At 33.1% G+C, this 13633-nt stretch overlaps 1 protein-coding gene across 1 annotated transcript in view; it reads left to right on the top strand.

Annotated features, from left to right (window-relative positions):
* The window catches only part of Chpf (Chondroitin polymerizing factor), a 32214-nt gene that overhangs the window by 7108 nt on the left and 11473 nt on the right, over positions 1 to 13633 (top strand). The window contains exon 2 of the mRNA XM_014238898.3: positions 10282 to 10953. Coding sequence (XP_014094373.2) covers positions 10282 to 10953 — 672 coding nt within the window. The remainder of the gene's footprint in view (positions 1 to 10281; positions 10954 to 13633) is intronic.

The raw sequence follows: 13633 nt of genomic DNA, 5'->3' as shown, positions 1-13633 counted from the left end.
ACTTCGCGTAAATGTTTGTACAAGTATGTATGTATGTGTAGTGTAAAAGCATACCGAACGTAAGTACAAGCCGTCGATCGTGTCGCCTCCGGCACTATGCACTCGCATCCATACACACACACATACACACAAATCCGTTGGCGATCCGTTAAAGAAGGAAATTGAAATACAGTCGCAAATTGTGTGGAATCGGCAGCGTTGGCTGGCTTTATGAATGGGTATTCGAATTTTTCAATTACAAACAATTCACGTAGATTACAACTGATTGCTTTGCAGGCTGCACGGATTTCTGTTTCATTGTTTACTTATTTGTTGTTGTTGTTTCTCTGTTTTCTTTTTTTTCTAAGTGGCCGCGATGTGCGAACGAGGCAATTGCTATGCAGCGGTTAATTGATATTTGCATAAGATTTGTAGATTGCAGATCACTTCTGGCGCGTGTTCTAAATGCAACAATAAAATGTTGCTAAGCGTCTTGTTGCATGCTCATAAATAAATACATATATGGATATTTTAGTTGTGAGTTCACGCGTTTATGCGGCAGGCATCAAAGTATGGCCGTAAAAATAGAAAGAAAAAAATTCACTATGGATTATATTTTCAACTAAAGAAGACTGACTTGATATGATGGTGTGCATGTATTATATAAGTATATGTGCGCACAATTCACCTTAACCTTGTCCACTTCTTATTGTATTTACTCACGTGTAATCGCATGGTTTCTATGAAAGTTTGTGATAACCTAAAAGTATGTATTTGCTCTTTACCCATATTCACAATGCACAGAACTAAGCACTGACGTACATACATACATATGTACATATACAGGTTGGTTAAAAAGTTACCTTACCAAGAAATAGCACTACTAGCTCCAATTTTTTTTCTTCATATTTTTCATGAAGAATCACATATGAAAAGCTGTTTGGAAAGTTATTGCCGCACACGTTAACAATTCAACAAAAACTGGATCGAAAACAAATTTCTCAGCAGAATTTAGAGCGTTTTAAGCAGAATAAAACCGATTTCTTGCGTCGTTTTACAACTATGGATGAGACTTGGAACTACCACCATGATCCTAAATTAAAACAAAAACGTTTAAGTTGGACTGAAGCTGGTTGTTCAGCGCCAAAGCAGGTGAAGTCACAAGGAAAAAAGAAGGTTATGGCATCCGTTTTTTGGGATGCAAAAGTAGTTTTGTTGATTGACTATCTGCAAAAAGATAAAACAATAAACTCTGAATATTATTGCAGCCATTTGAATCAGCTGGATGGAAAAAATTCATAAGAAAAGACCTGGTTTGCAGCACAAAAAAATAATTTTTTTTTCAAGAGAATGCATCTGCTCACAAAGGTGTTTTAACAATGACAAAATTAAACGAATTAAAGTACGAATTGCTTAAGCATTCACCGTATTCACCAAATTTGGCTCCCAGCGACTATTAACTCTTTAGAAACCTGAAACAATTCCTTCGTGGAAAGCGTTTTTCGTCGAATGAAGAAGTATTTTGCAGAGCTTCTGGAAAGTCATTTAAGGGACGGCATAAAATTATTGGAGGATCATTGGAATAAGTGTATTGAAGTTTAGAGAGATTAAAATATATTTCGTACCAAAAACAGCATTTTTTCATTTCGAGCGCAGAAACTTTTCTACCAACCTGTATTTTGTACATGTATTTATGAGGCAATTTTTATCAGGAAACGCTCGTGTGTGAAGCTCGGTTCTTATACGGAGCCAATATAAAATTTTAATTAAAGTTACCGATAGAAAAATACACACTACTAACTAATTACAGCACACACAGCCTAACTGATTAGAAACGTTTTAATATATTTGAATTTCAGTCAAGTTGTATCATCTTTCCAGGGTAATGAAATAGATAATAAATTTCAGTATTGTCGGACAATTGGTTTTTGACATGGCAAACAATACATAATGATGGAGTAATTGAAACACTGTTTTATGATGTAAAAATTATAATAAAAAAAACACATAAAAGAGACTGTTGCAAACAAAAAAAAAATATATATATAAATTCATAAAATTGATTTTGGGTTGACTTAAAATGAAGTTGATCTATATAGCTAAGACGCAAACATTATCAAAAAAAAATTGTTGAACATATTGTTCATAAATATTCGGGTTTGCGAAAGCTCACGAAAAATTGATAGCCGCGCGAGCTCGCAATCGATCAATTTACAGTGTCACAAATCAATGAAATGATAACAAGATTGTATAAATCATCATCCTTCAGCTTTCACTGAACCAATACTTAGTGGCATTTTTTGCTACCAAGAAAAAAATGGAAGAAAAACAAGAAAAAACGTTAACTACGGTTGCACCGAAGCTATAATTCCTTCACAAATCAAAAGATTTCTTACAAAAACTTGGATTGGCTTGTTTGTATGACGGCTATATTCTATATCTCTCTACTTGACTATGCCAGTATTTGTGATTTATACTAGCGGCTTGTTCGATTCGCCACTATTCAAGACTCGCATCGATTCGTGTATTACTAATAGAAAATTAACAAATTTTCCTGTGTAAATTGTTATGCAAATTTATTATTAATTAAATGAATAACTTTCTTAATAAAAAGTTCACTAATGTATTTCCATATAATTTATAAATAAAATCGACTTGCAAAGTAGCCTTTATTATATTCTTAGAAATGAAATGTGCAATTTAAAGAGAATTCCCCTAGCAATCTATCTTTTTTTATTTGCTAGTGAGGTGCACACACATACATTTCGTTTGGTATATATAATTAGTATATTATATTAGGGTAGGTCAAAAAAAAATTTTTTTTTAATTCATACTCTGATAAATTGGTTGATGTCGCTTGGATAAGACCACCAAATATGAGCTTTTGTAGAGCAGAAAATTTCCTACAAGACTATGAACTTTGCAATTTAAAATGATATTTTTTCATTGAGTTATAAAGTTCAAGAGAAAAAAATTTATTTGTCTTAAAATAGTCCAACTTCAACCTTTAATATATATTAAGGGGTTAGGTTTACAAAAAAGCCGTAAGAGATTATTTCGAAGAGCATGCTATTTCCTACGAAATCTATGAAACGAAAAATGTTTTCAAGTAGTTGGAAGCGAGATATTAACTTACTATCTGATAATAAGAAAAAAATATAAAACCGTTATTAGGAGAACCTTCTCGTTACTATTAATAGCGCATACTTGGAGAGCCTTTCCAAGAGGTGTCGATCAACAAATTTTTCACAATCCAAAGCGAAAAAAAGCATTACTTGTTTTTTAACCACCCTAATACATATGTGTATATACTCATGTCAGCAGACACGTAATAGCGTACTTCTGCCTCTGAACGTAATTACCTTCCCCCATGCATTAGATTTGTTATCATTGCTCTTAAAATCAATATTGTTTCTTCAATAGTTCTAAATAATCGTTTTGCTTTCGTGTGTGTTCGTAATCTGATTCACCGTGCAGCGACTTAAGAAGCTGTTTCAGCAATTATAGCGGCATTTGGTTTTATTTTCAATAACTGTATGTTTAAACACTTAAGTGCACTCATACTTCTGTGGACATACGTAAATATGCCCGTTTACATTTTCTTATACTTAATGGATTAGTATTAAAGTACTTGAAGCAAATGACACACCTTTTACTGCGTTAGATTCTCTGAGTGACACCTATTCGTAGTCTTGTAACCGGAGGTTTGTGTATTTATGGCTGCAGCCATGCCCGCAAGAGCCTACGAAGCCACTCGTATCTGCTCTATGTCATATGCATGTTTGTATGTGTTTGTGTGCACATGTCATTGAAGTTAAGTGTTTCAGCTGGAATTTCGACGTCAGACGATTCAATTTCCGTAGACTGCGCACTCTTATACATACATTGTCTTGAACGAAATTTGTTAAAAACTTCAAATTTTTGGGAATATCTGCTTATAACCATACGAGTATATACATATATGTATGTTTATATGTACTTATCTAAGATTAAGTGGACTTGAAATAACCCCTGTTGTATTAATTCGACTAGTGGACAAAATTGAAAGAAGATTAAAAATTATAAATTATAATAAATTTAATTTCATTCGATTTTTTTTTAGGAAATGACTGAAGATTTGGGTTAAAAATGGGAGGGTGGCATTGATCTTCGTAACGAGAGAAAAATTGTAGTCAGGGAATCTCCTCGTACGGCATTTTGGTATGGCTTGAGGTATGCATCACTATCACTTTGTCATTTAATCTCGTGCCACTTATGATAAGCGCATTCTAAGGCAGATGCTTGCTGCGTTCCTAATTTCTCGGGTGATTATGGAAATTCCTTAAAAGCTCAATAAAGCTCAAGGTAATTTCGGAAGTCCGCTATGTTTTGACTCCAATTTTGCTGTGAAATGGTTTTACTAATTCTCTACTGGACTTGGCACTTACGTTGCTTGTGCCCAGATGTTCCAATTATTTAATATGATTATGTTTGTCGTTGATTCGCCTAGTCTCACAATTAAGGTTCTGGAAAATCTATTCCTCGAGTGTATGTGTGTGTTTGGTGAAAGTTAAAATTTTCTTAAAGTCGGCGTGCTTTTCCAAGAAACCAAAATCTCATTTACTATCGATCGAGATAATGAAAGCCAGGTGATCTGATGACCGATCGATCTTAGAGCGTCGGAATGGGAGAAGTGATTTGCACTATTTAAAAGCTGTGATTTTGGCTTGGAAGACCAAGAAAGTTCTAGACGTCGAAAAAAGTTTAAGTATGAAGAACGGGAAGCACAGCTGTTAGAATCTTTGGGTTTAAACGAAGCCGGAAACATTTAAAAGCATTTTGAAAGACGTTTTTGCATTTCAGAAAAGTTCGTCGTTTTACCAACAATACGAGGCAATAATTCTTCATCTTGAAAACGATCGGCCTCATGTTGCAAGATCGGTTAAAAACTATTTGGAAAACAGCGGCTCAAAAGTTTTGTCTCACCCGCCTTATAACCCAGACCTTGCCCCTTCTGACCATCATTTGTTCCGATCGATGCAAAATGCCCTCACTGGAATGCGATTCACACCAGAACAGTGTATCAAAAATTGGCTTGATTCAATTTTGGTCACCAAGCCGGCGCAGTTCTTTTGGGATAGAATGCAAAAATTGCCAGAAAGATGGGAACAAGTTATAGCTTCAGATATTGTACATGTAATTATTAAATAAACGTGAAAAGTAAAAAAAAAAAATATTTTTATAAATCTTCACCATATTATGGTATTTATTGCACCACATAAGTTTATTTCTTAATTTAATCAACAGTCATTATTTTGTTATATCATTCACTATAAATACAAACCGATCAATACTCGGAATCACACTCGGAAAATTAGCTCAACTTCAGTTCAAATTTTTTGCATGCGTTTTTTTTTTTTATTTTGATTTTTTATTTCTTAGTGTGGCCAGATGTTACTTTGTGTTGCTAATTTATATGCTCACTAGTTTGAAATATTTCAAATATTTATTTTCAATTGGTTTCAGTTTTGAAAATTTTTGCACTAATATACACACATACATATTTGTACAAATATACATGCAATATATGTAGATATTCTATGTATAGTTGTGCATGCATGCGGCGATTATACATATAAATAATTAATACATAATAAATGGCTAGTATTTGTTGTGCTCCGCAATAGTGTTTATGTATTATGTATGTATGTTTCTATATATACTTATATACATATATAAGTTTATTTGCTTTTAATCAAATGAGTTCATCTCATTTTTTCGCTTTCAATTTATTAGCTTACGCAAATTAGTTTATTTATGCGGTCATTAAGTGGAAAAAGTACAGTTGCTGCTAAAACTTACTAATGCTCTGCGGTTTTACTCTTAACCCATGAGTAACATGCGCTTGTGTATTTGTGTATTTATCACATTTCATGCGTCGGCCTTGAGTTATGATTTGCCAATGTGAGTTTTGCAATTAAAAAAAACATCTCTACATACCAACTTATATACATATGTATGTACCTACACATTAGCCGACGTATGTACATTTTCAGCAAAGTTTTGTTTATCCTTGAAGAAGATTTGGCCCAGAAGCACAATTTCGCCGAACATAGTTGGTCGATTTGCAAATTTTTTATCTTATCTTTATTTATAAATAATAGATATTTCGCATGTTGCTCTGCGAAATTCCACGAAACCCACATTACTAGACTTTCCTCTTGTATATTTGCTTTGGAACTACATGTCGTAGTGCAAAGAGTACAAAAGAAGCGCTCATGCTCAGGTAGAAAACTGGAGCAATTGCTGAAAGCTGTATGCATTTCGTATATGTATTTGCATGTACATACATATGTATATGCATATGTGTATTCTGTTTCAATTTAAGAATTAAGAATACAGCCACTTGTAATACAATGAAGTTTATGCGTGCTCAATTTTTCAAAAGTTTTTCATATATTTTTTACAATTTAAATTTTTATTTATTTTTTATTTTAACAGTGGATTACTGTTGTTGTTTGCCGCTTTTAAATTGATCGATAGCGCCAATCTTGACATTTGCATACCAACTAGTATGGGTATTGCGTATTCTTGGGGATTAAGTTCTGACTGCTTTTTAAGCCGATAAGGTGCGCTGTGATGCATAAAATAAAATCAGTTAGTTAAAAAATCATTAACAAGTAAAAATCCTTTTTATTTTGCATTTTTTTGTATGGCTTTTTATCCCAAAAAATTTATAATTATCTATCATTTTGAAATATGGAGAAATAAATACGGAGAATAAATAAAATGAATAACATATATTGTCCATTCAAACCAGTTTCATAATGTTCCAACCAATTTATATACATTTTTTGGTTCATGTTTTTTGCGCAGAGCGCAGCCAAGTGAACGTTTTGGTAAAAATTAATTGCAAATTCAAAGTCTTAAGTTTTTTTCCAAATCGCTGGAGGCCAGGTCCGGTGTTCATTGTTTATACTGAAGCAATTCGAAGCCAAATTCATGCAATTTTTTTAATATTTGCAGCGTCTAAACCCAACAGTATACCAGGTGTATCGCAGTGCTACTCAGCCAATACAAGTCACATCGATGAAAACATATAGTAATCGGAGGAGATTTCAGTAATTTTTTTGCTATTAAATCATGTTATTTCACAAAAGTAGTAATATCGCGTAATATGAAGTCACGAAAATTTCAAGAAAAAAATTTTTTTATTCCAAAGCTATAGCTGTCTGTGCCAGTTCCAAAAAAAGGTCCTTGCGGTGACAATCTTAAGTCCTTGGAAATTCATCTAAAATCAATCGGATAAAAAAAATCAGTTTTATAAATAGATAATCCTGGGCCTGATCGAAGCTTTTTTTCAAAAATTAACAAAATGGCGGCCTCAGGAAATTTCAACAGTTAATTGGTCTTAAAAAGGAAAATTTTTGAAACAAAAAAAACTCCTTCGATCAGACCCGAGTTTATAATGTATTCTAAAAGCTGTACAAATTTAATTTTGATCTACTGAGCGGCTTACGAGTTACAGTTGTCACCAGTTCGAAAAACATAGTTTTGAGAAAAACGCATTTAAAGTTCCTTGCAGCTGCCGCTAGCTACCTGCTTCCGAGCGCTTTGAAGTGCCCGAGCGCTCTTTGTTATTTGTCGAATAACTCAAAAAGTAATTATCGGATCAACTTGAAATTTTCAGAGAATATTTTCAAGATATTATACTTAACAAAAATGCAAAAAAAAGCAAATTGATTTTTTGAAAATTCTGACCACCCCTAACCTTTTAATGTGCAGGTTCATTGTCGTGTAACAAATCTACTTTGCCGTGTCTTCTGGCGCATTATGGTCGCTTTTTGAACAATGCATAGTTCTAATTGGTAATTTGTTGTCTGTAGCGATTAGTATTAACCGTTTCACCAGGTTATAGATGCTTATGATATACCATACCCTTCTGATCACACCAAACACAGAGCATTGCCTTCTTACCGAATCGATCTGTTTTTGCAGTCGTTGATGATAATTGTCCCAGATTAACCTATGATTTTCTCTGTTTAGGTTTCTTAATATAAATACATTTTCCATTGCCAGTGACAATTCGATGCAAAACTGATTTTCTTTCATGTCTTTCATGTTTTCCATTTGTCTTTCTCACATTAAAATCATTATCCATATACGACTCTGCAGCAATTTTCTTCAAATGGAAACAAAAAATTAATGCTTTCCGCAAATCATCACTTTCCGATACAAAATTTGACATTTTCAACACAATGAAAAAATATCATGTTGTTGGTTCAGTGACTGTAAGGTTATTGAATATGTTTGACAGATGTCATGCCAACTAAACAAAAAAGAAATTATGGCTGGTTCACAACAAATATATTCTACCCTACATTTGTATCGAAACGCACACTTCATACTGGTACACCTGGTAGGAAAAATGTGCTTGCTTAACAAACTAGGTCATTTGATTCATAGTAAAATCTTTTAAAAATAATATTGTATGAATATTTTACAAATATGATGTTGTGGTAAAACAACAATATACTTACCATATAGTTCAGTTGTTTTCAATATAAGCGGGTGTGTACACATTTCTCAAGCGATAAAACTGAATATCAATATTTGAAAACTGTATGACATACGCCCATTTGCTATTCGATTCACTACTCTCCAAGACTTTACGTAGCGAAGACAGCTTTTCTGTTTAAATACTTAAATACTAAATTTTCTGAACAAATACATTTTTCTGACTTTGGTAAAGTACGAAGTACGAGTAAATGAAATGAAATGAGCAGCTTAGCTGATGATGTCAAAGCTTGTCTATTAATGTACAAATCCAATAACTATTTGACGTTCTAATACGATTAAAATCAGTTTATTTGTAATGCAAAGTCATATTCTACTACAATAGAATGGGATATTTACATTAAAAAATGCTTTCAAAATAATCACTTTTAAATCTCATAAGTAGCATTACTAGTCTGTAAAGCTTCGATAGTAAGGAGCATCTAAAATTGAGCGAAATCAACCTTATACATATGGGCATTGTGACAACCCTAATCATTCTAATTCAACATCTTTAAATAACGGTGCCCATTGGCAGTTACTGTTACACCGTTTTCTTCAAAGAAGTATGGCCTGACAATACACCTTAATGAAACTATGCACCACACAGTGACTTATTCTGGGTGAAGTTCCGTCTCGTGAATTATTTCTGGATTTGATTCACTCCATATACGACATTTTTGCTTGTTTACATTGCCGTTTAGATCAAAATGGGCCTACTCAGACATAAACAGGCAATTTATCAAGTTATTGTCTTCTTCGGCCATTTCAATCATTTTTTGGCAAAATGGCAATGCTAGAGCATTTAAACGGCTTGTTATTTGAACTTTGTACGGAAACAGATTTAAGTCATTATGAATTATCCGTTGTAATGATATGAACGAATAATCTCCATTGCATAGCAGTATTACCCAATACTTTGAACAGTGCTTCCTAAAAATGTAAACTCGGGGTTGTTATCTTCGTTTTCAAGTACACTAGCTGCTGTAGCTTTCCGCAAAAGTGAAATTATGTTATAGGCAACGCAAGTAAGCCAACAACTATAATATAGTAGCCTTCCGAAATAGAAGTGCAGTATATTACAGGCCTACTCGACGAGACGGTTGTTACAATTTTGTATGAGAAAATCTTATTAAACTGGACCGCTCAGTCTTAATAAGTAAGTAATAATTTACAGTCCTTGCTTTGTTAGTGCTACTACTATATTTATGAAATTATCTCGATGAATACTTCTTTGGATACCTAGAAAAAATAAAACTCAAATTATAATTTGATGAACAAAATATACACGATTTAATTGTTTTCAAAAACCGTAAGTAACACGTTGCGCGCGGGTATAATGATAAAGTAATGTAGAAATTATCTTCCTTCTTCACTTATCATATTATTTATAAAAAATTGCAAGTCTGCTTATGTTATAAGTTTATTTTATGACATTTACGCTTATCCCCACAAAAGGTATAAAAAATCGTTGAATATCTCATTATCATCTGCTTGAAACAATATCTGTACAAGTCGAATTGAAGATAGAAGACAGGGGCAAGTACTTTACAGCTCTTACTAGTCTTATAAATTGGAGATTTTTCGATGCTTTGGCACTTTTTTTTATCTTGCGCTTATGCGCAATAAACCTACCACACTTCTGGTTTTTTCTCTCCTTCCATTCCTTCCATAGGAGTTACTTCGCGGTATACATACAATATACACAATTACACTCAACAACGCATATGCTTTATTAAATACTGTAATTATTAACTCCACTTTCAGGCAACGAATGTCATTCGTCCGCGCTATTACTCCTCCGAGTTGGGTATACGCGAGAAGATCTTCATTGGCGTGATGACGTCACAGGATAATATCAATACATTAGCGACAGCGATTAATCGCACCACAGCGCATTTGGTGAATAAAATTAAGTTTTTCATTAATGCCGACAATGTGAAAACGAACTATAAACTCAAGAATATTGTCGGCTTCACGGACACACGCGAGAGTCTACGTCCATTCCATGTGATAAAATACATTGCGGATAATTACCTCGATGACTACGATTACTTTCTGATCATGCCAGATACGGTATATGTGGATGCACGTAAACTGAAAGCACTGCTTTATCACATCAGCATCACTTTCGATCTATATATGGGTGCCAGACTGGAGCTGAATATCGCGAATGGCGGTAACAGTGCGGCGGCGGCGGAGGCTGTCGCGTCCGGACGTATCTCGAATTCCAATGGTGTTGACGATCTCGGCAGTCAAAGTGATCGTAATTACTGTGATTTAAATGCTGGCATTGTGCTCAGCAGCAGCGTGATACGCAAGATGCGCAACAATCTGGATTGGTGTGTGCGTAATGGCGTCAGCAATGTGCATAGCGTCAATATCGGTCGTTGTGTAAAGTATTCAAGTAATTTGTCCGGATGTCAGACAAGCTTTCAGGTGAGCGAATACTTGACTTAAATAGATGTACTAAATAGTAGTAGTTAAGTGAATATGTAAATATTGTATATATTATACATGCCTGTTTGCCTTTTCCGTTATAATCATATGCATTCTTATTAACGCAACTACCTCAAACTTAGCAAAATAGCTAGAATTATGTGAAATAAATAGCAAACATGGCTTTTGCGAAATACTTCTCTAAAAATATTAATGCTTTTTTTTCTTACGCGCAATGCAATCGAAAATGTTGGCAAAAAAATTGTAAAATTAATTAAAGCATTCAAACGGCGTACCTAATAGTAAACTTCACAGATCTCAGTCAAGCCAAATTTAGTTGAATACAACGAATAATTGAATGTTAACAAGAGTTAATGATGATTGCAACAAATAAGTATTGAAGACAGGCGTCAGTTAGACAGCAGGCGAATTATAAGTATTTATAAATGCAGACTGCGTTGAAGAGCAGAAGCCTTATGGTAGATAGTGGGTAGTCAAAAAAGTCGCAAGTGCTGCGAAAAATATAAAATATATTATAAATAGAAATTTAAATGGAAATATATATAATACATATGTAAATATATACATATTAGTTTAATTTCAAAATAATCGATAAGCGATTTGTTTGAAAGATAATAAGTTGCAACGTCATTTTGTATATTTTATATTATTACGATAACACCGCCACTCATTCAACATAATATCAACAAAAATGCTTATATAACATTGCGGCGTTAGAAGTTGTCGAACTGTTGTACAAAATTTAATTTCAGACGAAATAGCAGAAAAGTAAATATTTTATATATTTTAATTTAAAACTTATTAGCACATATTGTAAATAAAGTGAATTTAACGATTAAAACACACACTTACTTTTTAGTTTAATATATTGATATAAATGTATATTATAAAGCCTTAACAACATACCCACAACAGTTGGGTCTTAGCGTCGACCTGGTCGAGAAAAATAAGAGTTTACAAGTAGAAACGCCTAACTGAAATTTAACCAGGCATAAAAACATCAGACATACTGTATTGTATTGCATGGTACTAATTGTAGATCGATTTTTTAATGAATAATTTTAACTGGTAAAAATAACTAAAAAATATTTCTGTGGCATTCGCACGTTATACTCATTCTTCTGGGTTTGCAATTGCCATAAATATTCTTACTAATTTTAAGCTTTTTAGTCCATTTTAGAATACTAAAGGTAAGGAGACTTACTCTGATTGAATTTCAGAACAGTAACATAAACGTCAGAAAAAGTTTTTACTTTACTTTCCTTCAATTAGTTTCGATTTTGCAGTCTTTATTAAAGCGTTTAATTGTTCTTCACAGCATTTAATCGATTTTTATCAATAATTCAGTAAATCGTTTGTGGTGGTGGTATTGATAGGTTAAGTACTTCGTGTCTGGTTTTCAGATTTTTTGACAAAAACAAGACAACACGTTAGCTACAATATCAATCACAAATAAAAAATTTTTCATCCAAGAATTGCTTTTGATCGGTCAGTTGGTAGGGCAGCTATATGCTTCAGTGGTCCGATATCTGCGGTTCCGACAAATGAGCAGCTTCTTGGAGAAAAAAGGGCGTGTCTCAAAAACTGAGAGACTACCCAGTAAACACCTAAAACAATTTTATAGGGCCTTACATAAATAACTGTATACTTTAATCAATAGATAACATCAATTATCATTGCTAAACATATTTTCTCCCATACCATTCTACTCCGTTTCAATACTCATTGTTTTTATATTTAAAAATCTTATTACCATTGAACGGCCTCTTTAATAATAATAGAGAATAAAAATCCGCCAAAAACAATATAGACTACACTTAATAATAAATAATGCTGTCATTTTATAAATAGCAAAGGATTAGTCTGATAAGAGTTTTGTGATGTTCGAACTGTAATACAAATCGTCACGGGACCTACACATTTTCGCTGTGGCCATGAGGCATTGATTAAGAATAATCAGTTTGGCGAATATTTTTAACGCTCTACAGTGTTTCCAATATTTATTATAATGGAACTGTGTATTATCTTGAAACAGTCAGTATCACTCACGAAAGTAATAAAAATCTAGTTCACATTTTTAATATGACGGAAGTACAAAATCGGAGGTATTTAAAGATTTATATAATATAATATATGTACCTATGAATCCAGTCTTTGATTATGTTGATCAAGACCGATCGAAGATTTCTATCGTAAAATTTTTTTCCTGCGAGCATATTTTTTGAGGTTTGAGTTCCACAAAATACGGTCCAACTATTTGCAAGTCATAATATACTTGATATATAATATATTAATATATTGTTCAAAACTATTAAAAGTTCCACACCTCTTTAAGGATTCTCTATATGAATAACGTTCAAATTAGACAATAGGCGTCGCAGAGTAAGTAAAGTTGCAATGCTCATCGAATTATTTCCAGACAACAACGATATAAAACTCTTTTGAAACCCTCTACTTTATTTCATCCTCACCTACGTACTATAGTACAGAATAGGCAGTAAACAATTATCGAAAAATGTGTGAAATTCGTGTATACCTTCTTCCCATAAATCGATCAAAGTATGCTCCGCTTGATCCTTATTCTTTATGGTATATCAGTTATTAAGTAAGATATATGTATGGTATCAAATTAGATCTGTGTATTAAGATTAACACCAAA

This window comes from Bactrocera oleae, chromosome 5 (assembly GCF_042242935.1).
Source record: "Bactrocera oleae isolate idBacOlea1 chromosome 5, idBacOlea1, whole genome shotgun sequence".
Classification (NCBI taxonomy): domain Eukaryota; kingdom Metazoa; phylum Arthropoda; class Insecta; order Diptera; family Tephritidae; genus Bactrocera; species Bactrocera oleae.
The sequence above is the reverse complement of the archived record's forward strand: the minus strand, read 5'-3'. Positions and strand labels throughout refer to the sequence as shown.